This window comes from Mucor mucedo (genome assembly GCF_025094135.1).
Source record: "Mucor mucedo strain NRRL 3635 chromosome Unknown EV154scaffold_13, whole genome shotgun sequence".
Classification (NCBI taxonomy): Eukaryota; Fungi; Mucoromycota; class Mucoromycetes; order Mucorales; family Mucoraceae; genus Mucor; species Mucor mucedo.
The window spans coordinates 28,961-43,086 of record NW_026252297.1 but is presented as its reverse complement, the minus strand read 5'-3'; the positions used below and the strand labels follow the sequence as shown (position 1 = coordinate 43,086).

Below are 14,126 nucleotides of genomic sequence, written 5' to 3'. Positions count from 1 at the left end.
TTAAATATAACCCCCCCCCCCTTTTTTTTTTTTCAAATATATGCACATAAAAAAAAAAAAAAAGTTTAAACCCTCTCTTAATTTTTTTTTTAATTTGAAAATTTTAAGCTGAAAACAAGTTCATTTCCTGATCGACGATCTTCCATCACACAATAGATTGTATCTGAGGGGTCTGGTCTTAAACATCTGATATTGTTACCGGGTATAACTTGAGTGAGATCACCCTAGTGGAAATAATGAGTTCTACCACCAAGTAAAAAAAAAATCATTGATAAGAAAACTTACAGAGTTTATATGTCGGATTTCAATAAAACTTGAATCGAATGCAAGAATGTAAGGGTATTGAAACGCAAATGCTGTAGGATGACCTTCCCAATGAATCACCCATTCATTTCTCACTCTGCGTCCCTTTTTATCAATGTAAAAAGCAATTTCTAAACAACACACCCACCAAAAAAAAAAAAAAAAAATAGTTAAATTATCTGTATTCTTTTTTTTTTTTTTTGATTTTGCAGTACAAGTGTTACCATTGTAACAAAGCAGGATGTATCCATCTGGATGTCGAAACATAGATACTGGCTTCAAGGTCTCTCTTTGACTTATAAAGTTATGATTTTCATCACTTGGATCAAGTACACCTAGCAGGGCAAGAAAAAGAATTTTTTTAAAAAACACTAGTTGCAAATTGCTAGTATAAGATGTTTCTTACTTTGTACACCGGCAGATCCAATATCAACCATCTGAAATCCTTTCGCACTTCCAACACAAATGACATTTTTAAAATACTGGATGGAAGTAGCTTCACCCGGTATGTAGAGATCCTTAAATCCACGCAAGACATCGGTTGAATTACGCATGAATAAGCCTAAATGATTTGATTTTCTTTTCTTCTTTTTAGCGTCTTGAGATTCATCATAGGGTTCCAAGGCACGAATCGTTGAAGTCATGGCATTGTACTTTACAAAGCAAACCAACGTCCTTTCAATAGGATCATTGGGTCCCGTCTTATCAAACACTTTACCCACCTTGAAAAACGAAACATTGCTACTGAGTTTTCGGACATGGGTCTTCTTATGAATAAGAGCCTTGGTAAACCTGTTTTTGCTATCGTGAGATTCGGCACTACTACTCGTACTACTTTTGATACTACTTTCTCGGATCGTCTTCATTTTGGTGGTGGTGGGTGAAGAGGTAGAGGTAGAAACGAGGTTACATGCTAAATAATTGAAATGTTCATCAAACAAGGCTTCAATGGAGTACGTGTAGAGGATTTTATCAGCCAAGATTAACATCAGTTTGGGTCCGTCTAAAATGTCAATCTGTGATACTTTATCCATCGATAAAATACGAACAATACCCTCATCATCCTCACCATCCTCTTCTGTCATGGATTTCTTTAGGTACACACCATGATCACAACCAATCATCATGGATTCTCCATAGGCAGCAGCACAATTGACCTTGTTGAATGAATTGAAATAATGTTCACTAATTTCAATCATACGAAATACTTTTGATTTCTCCATAATCGAATAACGGTATCGCTCAATCGTATCTACCCATTTTCTTCTACTGGCCAAGGTAGATGCGTATAATGTGGTGGTACCTGATCCTTGTCGTCCCAAATGAATAAAACTGATGGGATAACCATTTTTACTGTTCATACCAGTCGAAGTGGATAAAACGGGTGGCATAAAATCAACACTCCCACTAGAGTAAAAGGAGCCTGTACTGGATCTGTTATATGGGAGAATGGAGCTTGATCTTTTGGCTTGATCGGGTAAGGAGATGACTAATAAGGCCAAGGGAATAGCCTTGTTTAAAGATTATATATATAAAAAAAGTGATTTTTTTAATTTATTTTAGATTTGGAGGCGGGAATGAAATATCAAACTTACTTTTTTATAAAGCTTGTAAATCTCGGCGTTATCAAAAAACTTGGACTTGATAATTAATAAACAATGATCGAGTACGTAGATTTGAAGTTCGGATGCTTCAGATGTATTTCCTGAACATTTTCTTTTCAGTGGACCTTTCATGATAATCTTTCTATCGGGTGAAAGCAAATCCAAATCCTCCTTTGAAATTTTAAAAAAAAAAAAAGTATTTTAAGAATTCATTGTAAAATAGTGTCATAATGTAAGAGAAAAAAAAAAATTAGCTTGTGTTTTCTTACTTACAATTTCTTGATTGACAATAGGACCCTTTTTCCAAGATAGCTTTTCTTCCAACATCTTTAAACTAAAGGTATTCTCAGTCTTTCCAGATTCTTCATTCACCCGTTCAAGAAAGCCATTGATAAGATGCATGACTTTAGGTATAGTTTTACAGTCTGGATGATCATCGGGGGTATGTTTTAATATTTCTCGCAGTAATAAATTATACCGTCCTAATCGTGTTGTGGGTTTAGTCAAATAACCGTTTAATTCCAGCTTCCGAGACTCCGGTGATCGTTCAATCGTCTCTACGAGTTTAGAAAAGGCGAGATTGGTTAGTTTCTCGGTTTCAAACACGTATTTACTAATGACTTGGTGCGATCCATAATCCACAAAGGGCTCAAACACAGTCATGACATGTTTGAGCAAGACATCGCCTATTTTATTGACAACAAGATGAAGTTTTTGTCGATCCAGGAGGTCATTCAGCAATAAGGCGTTCGATTTACGAATTTCAGGCAAGTTCCAGAACAAGTCCTCCACAAATTGTTTAGAACGATCTTTTGGTATAGATTCATGGGATAATAAAGGTTCCATCCAGTTCTATTCAGATGTTTTTTTTTTAGCAGCAAACCCCCAAATTAAAAAAAAAAAAAATTGACTTACCTTTTCTACATAGACCAAATCCTCTACAAAGTCTTTTTCAGTGTATATTAGTTCGTAAATGTTCTCTTGTCGTCGTATTTCTTTAGATGATAGTGTGTTTAAAATTGCCTGTGAAGCAGTCTTTATCCATAGTCTATCGTCCTATGACAGTAAAAAAAAAAAAAAAAAAAAAGGTCATTGAGGGGGGATGAGATGTGTGTGTGTGTGTGTGTGTGTATGTGCAAAGTTACGTTTTCGTCAGACAATGAATTTTGGCTTTTCTTTTTAGATAAATGAGTTAAACACCAAGTAAGAAAAATGTATGATATATAAAAATGGGGGGTTGGGGGTGTTTACCTGGTTAAATCTTCTAGGACATAATACACTGTAACAAGAGCTGTCTCTTGTACAGGTAGAAGAGTAACAATCAGTTAATAATGTAAATACACCATTCGGTAAGTCCTGATTGTCCTCCCTTGTTATAAACTCGTCTCGATAGTCTGGTATGATTGTATCTGAATCAGCAGAAAGCTTTCTTTTGGGTCTGTTATTGGGATTGGTGGTAGCAAATTGGTATAATTCGTTTGTTGCGTCACGTAATTTAACCATGTAATTCACGTTATGAAAGAACTTTTGATAGCCTAATGCACGACCTACTAAAACGGCTAAATTTCGATCTGATGTCTTTATGATACAAGCCAGTTTATTCTAATTTCAAGGGTTAACAGAGGATAAGAGAAAGAAAAAGGAAGACTTACCACTGCATCTCTGCCATCAAATACGTCATGATACTGTATACTATCTCTCGATTTGGTGCCTACTACCATGCTTTCTTTGAATGCGTCAGCTACTTTTGATAAGAGAGCGGGATAGATAAGGAAATCGTTTGTGAGAGAAAGAGAAGGTGAAGTGGATGTGGGAGAATCAAAGGAGAATGAATGAGACCTTTCATTCTTTTCCTTTCTCTTTTTCCTTGAGAGAGACATATGATGAACACTTTCAGCGGATTTTCTGAGCGGTAAAGTCAATGTAGTTGAAGAATTTACCCATAAATGATCCAAATTGGCTATTAATAAATTATTATTGTTTTGCCCCCTCTCCTTTTTATAAATAAGTGTATCTCCTTAAAAAAATAATTTACTTTTACTTTTAGACAATTTGGCTCGCATTGGAGCAGTTGATTTTGATAATTTTGATAAAAGAGTGCTATTATTCAACTTATTTTCTTTATCACCATCCTCCAATGTAATTTTAGGTTCCAAGGTGGATTTTGATTCAAATAAAGTGTATTCTTCTTCTTCCGTGTCATCCTCATCGTCGTACACTTGTTCAGTTAATTTAATACCTGGTGTATTTATATTTAGGGGCGCATAAATAATCGCGCCGGGTCTATATATAAAATCATCATCCACATCATCCTCTTCTTGTTGCTGTGATAGATAATACTTGTTTCGAAATTCTGCTGCAGGTGATAATTCGGTGCTTGTGTTACTCCCACTGAACACGCGAGAATTGCTATCCACTGTAGGTAATGTCGAACTCATTTCACACCAGATTACTACAATAAAATAAAAAGAGAGAGAGAGAGAGAGAGAAAAAGAAAGAAAAGAATAAATAAATAAATAAAAAAGTAACCCTTTAATTTATTTACTTCTCTCCTAATCATTTTTGACAACAAATAAAAAAAAGTATGAATTGGACTGGAGGACAGAGGTAAAATCTAAAATTACATTGGTAAGTATATACACTCTGGTTGTACTAACTTCTTCTTTTTTACACACAAACAGAAAAAAAGGTGGATTTCATTATCGCGGTCAGTTGACTGAATACAAAATCAGGCCAAAGAAACCGTCGCCAGGCAAAGTCATTTACCAAATCTATCTCCTCTTTTTTTTTTTTTTACTTACCCCCCTTCCTTTTTTTTCAAAAGCAGTCATCAAAAAGCACACAGCTAAATCCATCTATACTTTCAGTTTACCTGACAACGTAGAATTCTTTAAACAGTTACAGGATCTATCATCGATTACACAGAAAGTGGCGTTGGATCATATTAAAGCGGTCAATCAAAAATCCAAATAAAAATATCTTTTTTTTTTTTTTCCGGAGTCCCTTTTTTTTTCCTTTTTTTTTATTTTTTTTATTAATTGTACACTTTCTTGTAATTCAAAGGAATGGCACAATCTAAACCCTTTGTTATCAACGATTACCCAGTCATCATTGGTATTGATTTTGGTGAGTACTAGTTCAAATAGACGAGATGAAACAAGGCAAATAAAACTAAACATTTTTTTTTTTTTATTTTATTAAAAAAAGGTACGACTTTTTCTGGTTGTTCTTATGCCTTTATCCAAAATGACGAAGTAGTTGATATTGTACGCTGGTAAGAATTCCATACCATACACCAAAAAACACATCAAAACTAACAGTGCTTCCAATTTCTCTTTTTTTTTTTTTTTTGCAGGCCCAAGCAGAACAACAATGTGTATCCCAAGGTATATGTTTTGTATTTTTTTATTTTTTAGTTAGCTGTAATGAGGATGATAGTCTAAAACCCAAATTAAAATAGACACCTACACTTAATTTTTATCAAGGAAACACCAAAGAGATGACACAGTGGGGTAACGCAGCTCGTTTAGAAATGCAAAGACCTACAGCTAGAAACTCAGTTTTACTCAAGCAATACAAATTATATTTGGATGAAAATATCGCAAAGGATTTACCACCTCTTCCCAATGGTTTGACCATTGTCGAAGCTATCTCGGATTATCTCCGTGCTTTTCATGAACACGTCGTAAGTGAATTGAGAAAAGGGTTCGCAAAGAATTATGGTCAACATCAATTTAGATATGTAAGTGTATTTTTTTTTCTTCTCGTTTTATCATCCCCTTACAAGGTACTCAATAAAAAGGTTTTGGGGTCTATAGTGTTTAACCGTACCTGCAATGTGGTCTGACAAGGCTAAAAGTACCATGCGTGAAGCGGCTCTCATGGCTGGCTTGATTCAAGAAGGTGATCATCGTGATCGTCTCATGCTTATTTCTGAACCCGAAGCGGCTGCTCTTTATTGTGAAAAGAAGTGCGAACAATTCAACTTGAAGCACAATGACAGATTCATGATTTGTGATGCCGGTGGTGGTACTGTTGATTTAATCGTGTTTGAGATTGACGAACGCAGTGGTCGTAAATTACGCGAATGCACGAAAGGACATGGTCAATCGTGTGGTTCCGTTTTCCTCGATCGTCGTATGCGAAAGCTTTTGAAGCGAAAGTTTCGAGAGTATTTATCATCCATTCCCGCCTCCGCCTTTGAAACGATGATGGATAATTTTGTAGACTTGATCAAACCCCAATTCGATGGTGTTGAAGATCAATTCATCACTTTGCCTGCTTCCATGAACCTGGCTTCCTTAAATAATCCTGCTATCGGTCTCGAAGATGGTATGTTGTGTTTAACCGCTGCAGAGTTACAAAAGGAAGTGTTTGAACCCGTCATTAAAGAAGTCATCAATTTGTGTGAGGAACAACTTCAGACAGCTCAAAGATTACAAGCCATTTTCCTGGTAGGTGGTTTCGGTTCTTCCAATTATTTATTCGATCGAGTTCAACAAGAGTTCGGTTCCCGTGTTGGCTTGGTTGCCGTACCTCCTCGTTGTGAATTGGCCGTCGTACGTGGCGCGGTTTATTTTGGTTTAAATCCTAGAGTTGTCACTACACGTATCCCAAGATACTGGTATGGTATCGATACTACCACTACATTTGAGGAAGGCATAGATCCTCCAAGTTACAAGATCATTAGAGCAGATGGTAGTATTCGTTGTGACAATAAATTCTCGGTCTATGTCAAGAGAGGGCATCCACTTGGTAAAATATATATATATATTATTCAACACAGCCCATACTTTCTTACTCATACTTTTTTTTTTATTTATTAGACATTGATAACTGTGTATCTAAAGACTTTTTTGCTTATTACCCACATCATACAACATGTACCCTCTATTCCGCTGATACAGATGAACAACCTATTTATACCACAAGTCCCGGTGTACACAAAGTAGCCAACTTTACAATCCCTATGCCTGCTTTAACAGGTGTCAAGGAAGGTGAAAAGGTTGACTTGACCATCAAAATGTATTTCGGTGAAGTAGAATTAAAGGTCGAAGGTAAGAGTTATTTACATTTTTTTTTTTTTCTCGTTTCATCCTTGTTAATTTTATCTACTTTTATTCAGCTGTTATTCGTGGCAAAACATACGGCACCACTTGTACATTTGATACTGATTAAATCTAATACTAATTATAATAATATTAAAAAAAAAATACCATGATCCATTTTGTTATATTTTTTTGTTTTTAAACCTTTTACATCATGTTCTTTTTTTTTTTTTGGTAACTGATGAAAATTAATTTTTATCTGCCTGAATTAATTAATACAATGAGATCGTATCGCTGTCACCTGTAATTCTCATGGTATGCATGGTTCTGTAGCCTCCCATTTTACATCACTCGCATAGTTAAACGCCAGAAATAATCTATCAATCATATCTGGTAAAGGTATGAACGAATAAAGTCTGTCTAATCACATCAGTATACATGACGTGAAGAGTGACTATGACTACAAATGGTCAAGATCAAATAAACTAGGCAGCACAGTAAGAAGATTACTTTACATTGCTCATTTTGTTTTAAAAAAAAAATACTGAGCCTACACTAAACAAGTACAAGGCTGAGTAACTACTTTTTCTACAGATACCACTTCTGTTTTTTTTTTGACTGTATGTAGCTCTACAAATGATTATCATGAGACCAAAAAAAAATTATATGCCTCTAGCTATCTTTAGATAGATAATGGCTGGCTACTAATTTCTTTTTTCAACTTTTTTTGATATCACTGATTACTTTCAGCAGATGATAGTGATACTTCATTATATGCGCCTTTTTTTTACGGATACATTAGTGAAATACAACTGTTATAAAAAGAGACGAAACATGCAATAACTGAAGAGGTAGAAAGTGATCAAGCATTTAAACCTCTGTTTGTAAAAGGTTAGTTACTGGCGAGAATACCAAACATGTATCAAACACAGAAAACATGTATTCGAGTCGCATCTATCTAACTACACCGTTTATCCATATACCTCTATTTTATATTAAACACGATGATATAGCGCTAGTACGGATTTTTAAAAATTTAAAAAAGGGGGACAATTATTATTATATAACAATTGTGATAGTGAGTACCAACTTAGTTTCCTTGCAAAAGTACAGGGAAGTTATGAAAAGGCTTTTAAACAACCTGTATTTCACAATTAGGACTCTTAAAACAGCCCTGATGATGTCCTCAAGTACTTGAGCTGTTTTTAACCTGATTCAAATCTAGTGTCTTCAGAAAACTGGCTCATAAACATGACCACGAGGTTTATCTTTCACGAAACCGGTACGTCTGTTAATGTTGCGAAGGGTGAATCAAAAAGGGCAAGAAGACAATAAGTCCAAAAAAAAAAAAAGGATCATGATTTTATTACAATAAACAGAAATACAATGTCTTATATATGTAAACTTTATTGGGTGGATGCTTACTCATTTGGTTGATAATACGTTTTTAGCAAGCTGTACTATATCTTGATAACGCAACAAAATATATATTTGTATTTTTGTGTGCCTGGATTATGTGCCTTCAATCCCCGTCGAGAAGTCTTCTACCTTTATCTGTAAATAAGAGTACTGCATCCAAGAAGTACGTCATTTAGTAAATCATCTTTAGCTTGATCTAGTCAGTCATCACTTGGTATCTCTTGAAGGAAGATAAAACAGGTTTAGTCGTAATTAAAGCTCAAAGCTATACGAATAATTTTATCAACATTTATATACCTGTACATGTTGATTTTTCGGCAAGCTTTTCCGATCACTTTGAGGACTTTTGCTGAGTCCGTCTTTATCTAATTTTGTAGGAACTTCAAATAGCCGTTAATTTTTTTTTTTTTTTGTCCAGGGGAATCAGGACAATTGTTGATATAGTTGGAATGGGCATTTTTCATGAGACTGTTGTTAGTGGCTCCATGTTTTCCTAATTAGATATCTTGATTCTCAAGTGAGTTACATAATAACACCAGCCATGACACTACATTTTTGCTGGTAAGGACTGTAACATGTCCTCACTATTAGCACCGTGCTGATTTTATCCGTCTTCCTCAATAGACTTTTTTTTTTCATTTTCAACCCTTTATAACCAAATCTTATTGACAATTGGGCCCACAATGTTTGTGTCAGGCTAACAGCAATATGTATAATTGACAATATTATGCAATTTATTTGACTGTTGAGACAATCACGTGCCGCGAAAAACAAAAAAGAAAGGCCGAAAAAAAAATCATTTCTCAAACTTTCTTTTCTTCCCTAAGCAATATGTCAAGTAACAGTTCACAACAACATAACACATTTAAAGAAAGCGCCAATATCTGCGAAATGAGACAGGCAGGACAGGACAGAGAATGAATAGCTTCTTGGAGCAGGTTATCTATTTAAGAATAGAGGAAAAGAGAAGATGATTATGAAATATATCTGATAAAGAAAACTGGGAGAAGTGAAATTTATCAGCTATATTTATAGAGAAAGAAAAACAAGAAATTAAATAAAAGAATAAGCAGTGACAAAAGTTAGTCGTAGCTTATGTGGATCATGACAAAGGATTAAAGAGCTAACAGATCAATGATGAATATTGATTCTGAAAGCTGGTTACTCATATTGCATATTTGGGGCATAGGATGTAACAGGATCATGACAGTCAAGTAGTGGAAGGTAAGAATAATATAAGCAAGTGTAAGAACCCAGATAAAGCTAATAAGAAAAGTAGTGGTCTCTTCAGATGACGAAGGCATCAGTATCGTACAACCTGTGTCCCACCAGATTGTTACCGATCGAGCTGCGAATAGGGTTCGCTTTTCTTGCAGAAGTCCTTCCCCGTGTCGTTATCGATTACGGTCTCCTCCACCACCGCATAACCCATCACCTTTGCTTTATAGCATGAATATGTCACCGTCACCTCACGATGTTGCATATGACAATATTTCTCGATCAATTTCCCCAATCTCCCGTTGCAGAAGCAAATCACCTTCTCCATCTCGGTATAGAAGCAGATCACTATCCATACCATACCGTATGCCAAACTCCAGTGACGCCCCTCCTCAATTAGGATATAAGCGACTATTATTAACGGAGCCTTTTTATCCAAATTTTTCTCCGTCTCCCGAAAGCCGCGGCTGCTCAACCTCTCCGTTACGCCATAGTCGTACGCTATTACAGGTTAGCCCGATTCGTTCTCCCTCTCCCTTTCGCCAAAGTCGATCTCCCTCCCCACCTCGTGGCAGATCACCTACGCCAAGATTTCTTAAACGATCACGCTCTCCACTTCGCCGTGATCGTTCCTGCTCATCAAGAGGTCGCAGTCGTTCACCTCTAAGACGCAGTCGTAGCCTGAGGCTATATACTTAATATATGACTCTATCTACACTTCTTAAATCTTCCATTTGATAATCCTAAATATAATTCTTATTGGTACTTTATATTAAATACTGATCATTTGCTTTATGTACAGGCTTGATCTCATATCATCCTTCATACAAGTATAAGGCATACATTTAAATAATAACATTAATATGAAAACATATGAAGGTTACATCAGCCACGTGGAGGTGCCACAGCTATCTTTAATAAGAACTACATTTTCCCCTGAATGTTGTGCTTCAAGACATACACAGTTTAAGAATGAATGTTATTGTTATTGACATCTCATTATGGTCTTTCTATATGGGATCATTTACATCCGAGTATTATCTGGATAAATCTACCCACAACCGTCATCAGCCCATCTGTGATCAATGTCTGAAATAATGTGTATATAAAGACCCCCTTTTTATTTGTTTAATAATAAGCTTCAGTTTATTTTTGCAGTTTGATAATTTCACTTTGTTAAATTTCACATTTTTTTCTTAATTCGCTATTATCACTCTCGAATTTCTCACATACGCCTGCTTTAAACGGGGCAGGAAGTCCAATAACTTTTCATAGGATATGTAATTATAGTCAGTATTCAAGCTAGTGAATGCTTTATTCATTGTGTTAAATATTTAGTCAAAATAGTCGCCTTGGATTTTAGAAAATTCTGGACGAAGTATGTATGGTTCGTCCTCACCAAACGTAGGTATATCAGCAAAGTCCATAGTGAAATGAATTTCCTCTGCCACTTTGATTACCAACTTATTAATTTCAAGACATCGAATATAAAGTGTGGCCTTTTTCTCATTCATTTTGGAACCTTCAAATTCGACGGATGAAGATGGATTTATCTGATTACCATTGGATATTCTATAATACAATGATCTTCGTTTTTCTGTTATTTTGAGATATAGTGCGTCTTCATCGGCTAAAATGTCATCTTTCCATATTAAACACCCAAACGAAGTATAGGGCATATCTATTATTGAGAAATAGTTGAGGGAAGTTGGAGCAGGTAGATTTACACAAGTCATAAATATCATGAATTCCACCCTCTGGGGCAATAGTGTAGATAATTCGCAGAGAAAGGCTTCACTAAATCCGGAATTGTGAAAGTGTATATATTCCAGGTTTTGAGTTGACTTTGCAAGGGTAGGATCAAGATGGTTGAATTCTCCTTTTTTCACTGACAGCGTATTTAAAACTGGGCAAAGTTCAAGTATTTGATTAAACATGTTTCCATCAGCCATTTTATAAGCATGACTTTCTGGAGTACCATATTCTCTAGCAGCGTTCATCGTAATATTTAACGCCTTCAAAGTGGGCCCGTAAATAGAGAGAAGGGATTCATGGGGAAGTTCATCAGTTTCAAATAAGTCACAATAGAGAGCGAGTCGGTGGGAGAGACTACCATCATGTTTCCTGTCATGAATTTCGTGTGGCTCCGTCATGTCGGTGTAAAATAAGTTAAAATATGGTCCTGTCCGCACTTCTTCCATTAGGCGAATCAAATAATGAATTTCAAGATACTGGAACAGGGTTGGGAATTTTGCAAAGACTTCGGCATAATTTTTGATAAACAACACACAAACCCTACCTGATTTTATTGGTATGATATACTTCAAAAACTGGATCCATAGTTCGGAAGAGATTTCCAAACCATACATTTGAAATCGCATGAGCGTGTCGGTGTACTCTGGGATGTCATAATAGTCATCATCGATGAGTGGTGTAAACTGTAGTTGAGATAAATTGGGGAATAAGTGCATCATATACTGAAGAAGTCTGTCGGTAATAACTATGTTTTCATCCAATTTAAGTTGTGATATGTTTGGAAGAGGTTGTAAGTTAAATGGTTGCGCAATATTAAGTGCATTATTAGGATCAAAAGCAGAATCATCGTCGGCATCTTTAATTTCTATAGTAGATAGAGAAGGACACTTGTGGATCCTGTCCAAAATATAAAAGATATTACCATGCTTATGCAGCCAGAGTTCAATATGTCTGACTTTGGTAAACTCTTCTAATCTGATTACTGTCTCGTCGCGGTCAAAAGCAGGGTTCTCTAAAGGCCAATCACAAAACACAATTTCTTCCAGCGTGCTTCTTAAGGCATAGGCTACATACCCATATACTCGAATCGACTCTTCATTAGCTGCTTCAAATACAGGTATATTTCGTAGCTTTAATCCGTTTCTTGTACAAATTTCTGAGAGTAGTTTTCCAAAAAAAGAGCTGCTTAATTCCTGGCCAGGGCAGGTCAACGATACTAGATTCGGACATGCGTCTAGGATCATACTTAATATGAACTCCAAATGAGCAGGTAAGTTGGAATACACCGAGATTTCTCTGACGGATGGGCCATTCGAGGAATTACGCAAGGATTCCATAAAGTTGTCAAATTGCTTGCGTGAAAATAATTCGACTCTTTTGTAAAAGACTTTTCGGCTGACCATAGACCAGTGTTTATTGACCAGCATGCAACCCAATTTAAACTGCTCTCTCGAATAGTGATCTGCTAATTCAAGGATCTTCACTAAGACTTCGGTAGGTATTTGGTTCCAATTCGACATTTTGGGTTTCGTAGGGAAAGAAAAGAGATAAAAAAAAAAGCAAATAAATTCTGTTACTTCGGGTCTGGCCTGAAATTATTTATTTTTGTTTAGAAAGCATGCGCGCCTTAATCAATGTGAGTCTATAATTCTTCTTGCATATGTCGAAATATCGTGGAACAGAGACATCTAAAATGTAGTTAAATTATTGAATGACTCTTACAAGCTGTATTTTTTGTCTGATTCGAGGCAAGTTGGATAAGCAAGACAGATATCAAAGCTCTATTTTCTAATTATTCTTTATATGGAAATTGTCCGTTTTGATGAAAATTGTTCATTATAAAATAGGTGCTTTCGTTCCGTGCATAATACAAAATTTGTGTACCTACGTTTAAAAATTCCAAAGACAAGTTAAGTCTGAAAGACGTTAATATATAAAAAATAAAAAGTGACCAAAGCAAAATGGTTTTTAAAATCCCTTTCTAGAAACATGCTCGCTCTTCCAATAATTGGTTTTTATTGAAAGAAGAGTTGTCATGTCTTGAAAATTTGGGGTTTTCTGATACATTCAAGTATGGAGATATTGTAGAAGCAAATGCTAAATCATGCACATTAAATATAAAGTTGGTAAAAATCTAAAATCTAAGCGCAATAATAACTTCTAGCCAAGGCAATACATTTAATTTGATAGCCTCATCCCTTACATTCAAAAGAAGCACACCATCAAGAAAGAGCATATCTTTATACGATGGAATACACAAAGCTTACGATAGTATGAATTTATAATAATATCCTCAGCGCACACGCTACTTTTTATTAGAGAAACTTCACCTTCACTTTTTTTTTATGCGAAAAGTACTCCAGCTTCAATTTGTCGATGAGTTTTCAGCAATTCTCTCAAACACTCCTTGGGTATAATACCCTCAACAAGGTCAATGCGATATCATCTTTAAATGGTATCCCCTTGGCCATTACTGTACACGCTTTATGCAGTATAGTCGAAACGCTGTTGAACCCTTGTGCTGATGGCATTACTGTTACAAAGAATGGTTGTCTTGCTGCAGATCCCCCCCTTTTTTTTGTACAGTATTTCTTTGGAAGAAGCATTCACCTTTAAAATTGTTACGGTAATCATGAAAAAGCTCTGACTTGATGGATCGCTCTTTAGAGAGAAAAAAAAAAGGGAATGTTAGCAAGACGATTTAGACCGTTACTTTTCAGGTTGTCTTTAGTCCATGTTACAAGCAGGTAGGCTTAAGCACTCCCTGTCTTGGACTAAA

At 35.7% G+C, this 14,126-nt stretch overlaps 3 protein-coding genes across 3 annotated transcripts; 1 reads left to right on the top strand and 2 right to left on the bottom strand.

Moving 5' to 3' along the window:
* Positions 1-70: 70 nt before the first annotated feature.
* EV154DRAFT_496532 (CNH domain-containing protein) lies at positions 71-4,577 on the bottom strand. The gene is made up of 12 exons (XM_051600157.1): positions 4,453-4,577; positions 3,943-4,359; positions 3,560-3,867; positions 3,159-3,509; positions 3,053-3,082; positions 2,823-2,963; positions 2,181-2,759; positions 1,899-2,078; positions 710-1,814; positions 528-638; positions 286-434; positions 71-224 (listed from the first exon to the last, which is right to left on the bottom strand). Exons 2-12 carry the CDS (start codon positions 4,343-4,345, stop codon positions 90-92), a joined length of 3,492 nt encoding a protein of 1,163 aa, XP_051461368.1. The 5' UTR covers positions 4,346-4,359; positions 4,453-4,577; the 3' UTR covers positions 71-89.
* Positions 4,578-4,940: 363 nt separating this feature from the next.
* On the top strand, positions 4,941-7,142 carry EV154DRAFT_437196 (uncharacterized protein). The gene is made up of 7 exons (XM_051596848.1): positions 4,941-5,033; positions 5,115-5,181; positions 5,263-5,293; positions 5,368-5,649; positions 5,726-6,662; positions 6,734-6,964; positions 7,033-7,142. The coding sequence occupies exons 1-7, from the start codon at positions 4,973-4,975 to the stop codon at positions 7,083-7,085; spliced, it is 1,662 nt and encodes a 553-aa protein (XP_051461367.1). The 5' UTR covers positions 4,941-4,972; the 3' UTR covers positions 7,086-7,142.
* Positions 7,143-10,861: 3,719 nt separating this feature from the next.
* EV154DRAFT_496527 (uncharacterized protein) lies at positions 10,862-12,899 on the bottom strand. The gene has a single exon (XM_051600156.1). It carries the CDS (start codon positions 12,865-12,867, stop codon positions 10,927-10,929), a length of 1,941 nt encoding a protein of 646 aa, XP_051461366.1. The 5' UTR covers positions 12,868-12,899; the 3' UTR covers positions 10,862-10,926.
* Between the last annotated feature and the right edge of the window lie 1,227 nt (positions 12,900-14,126).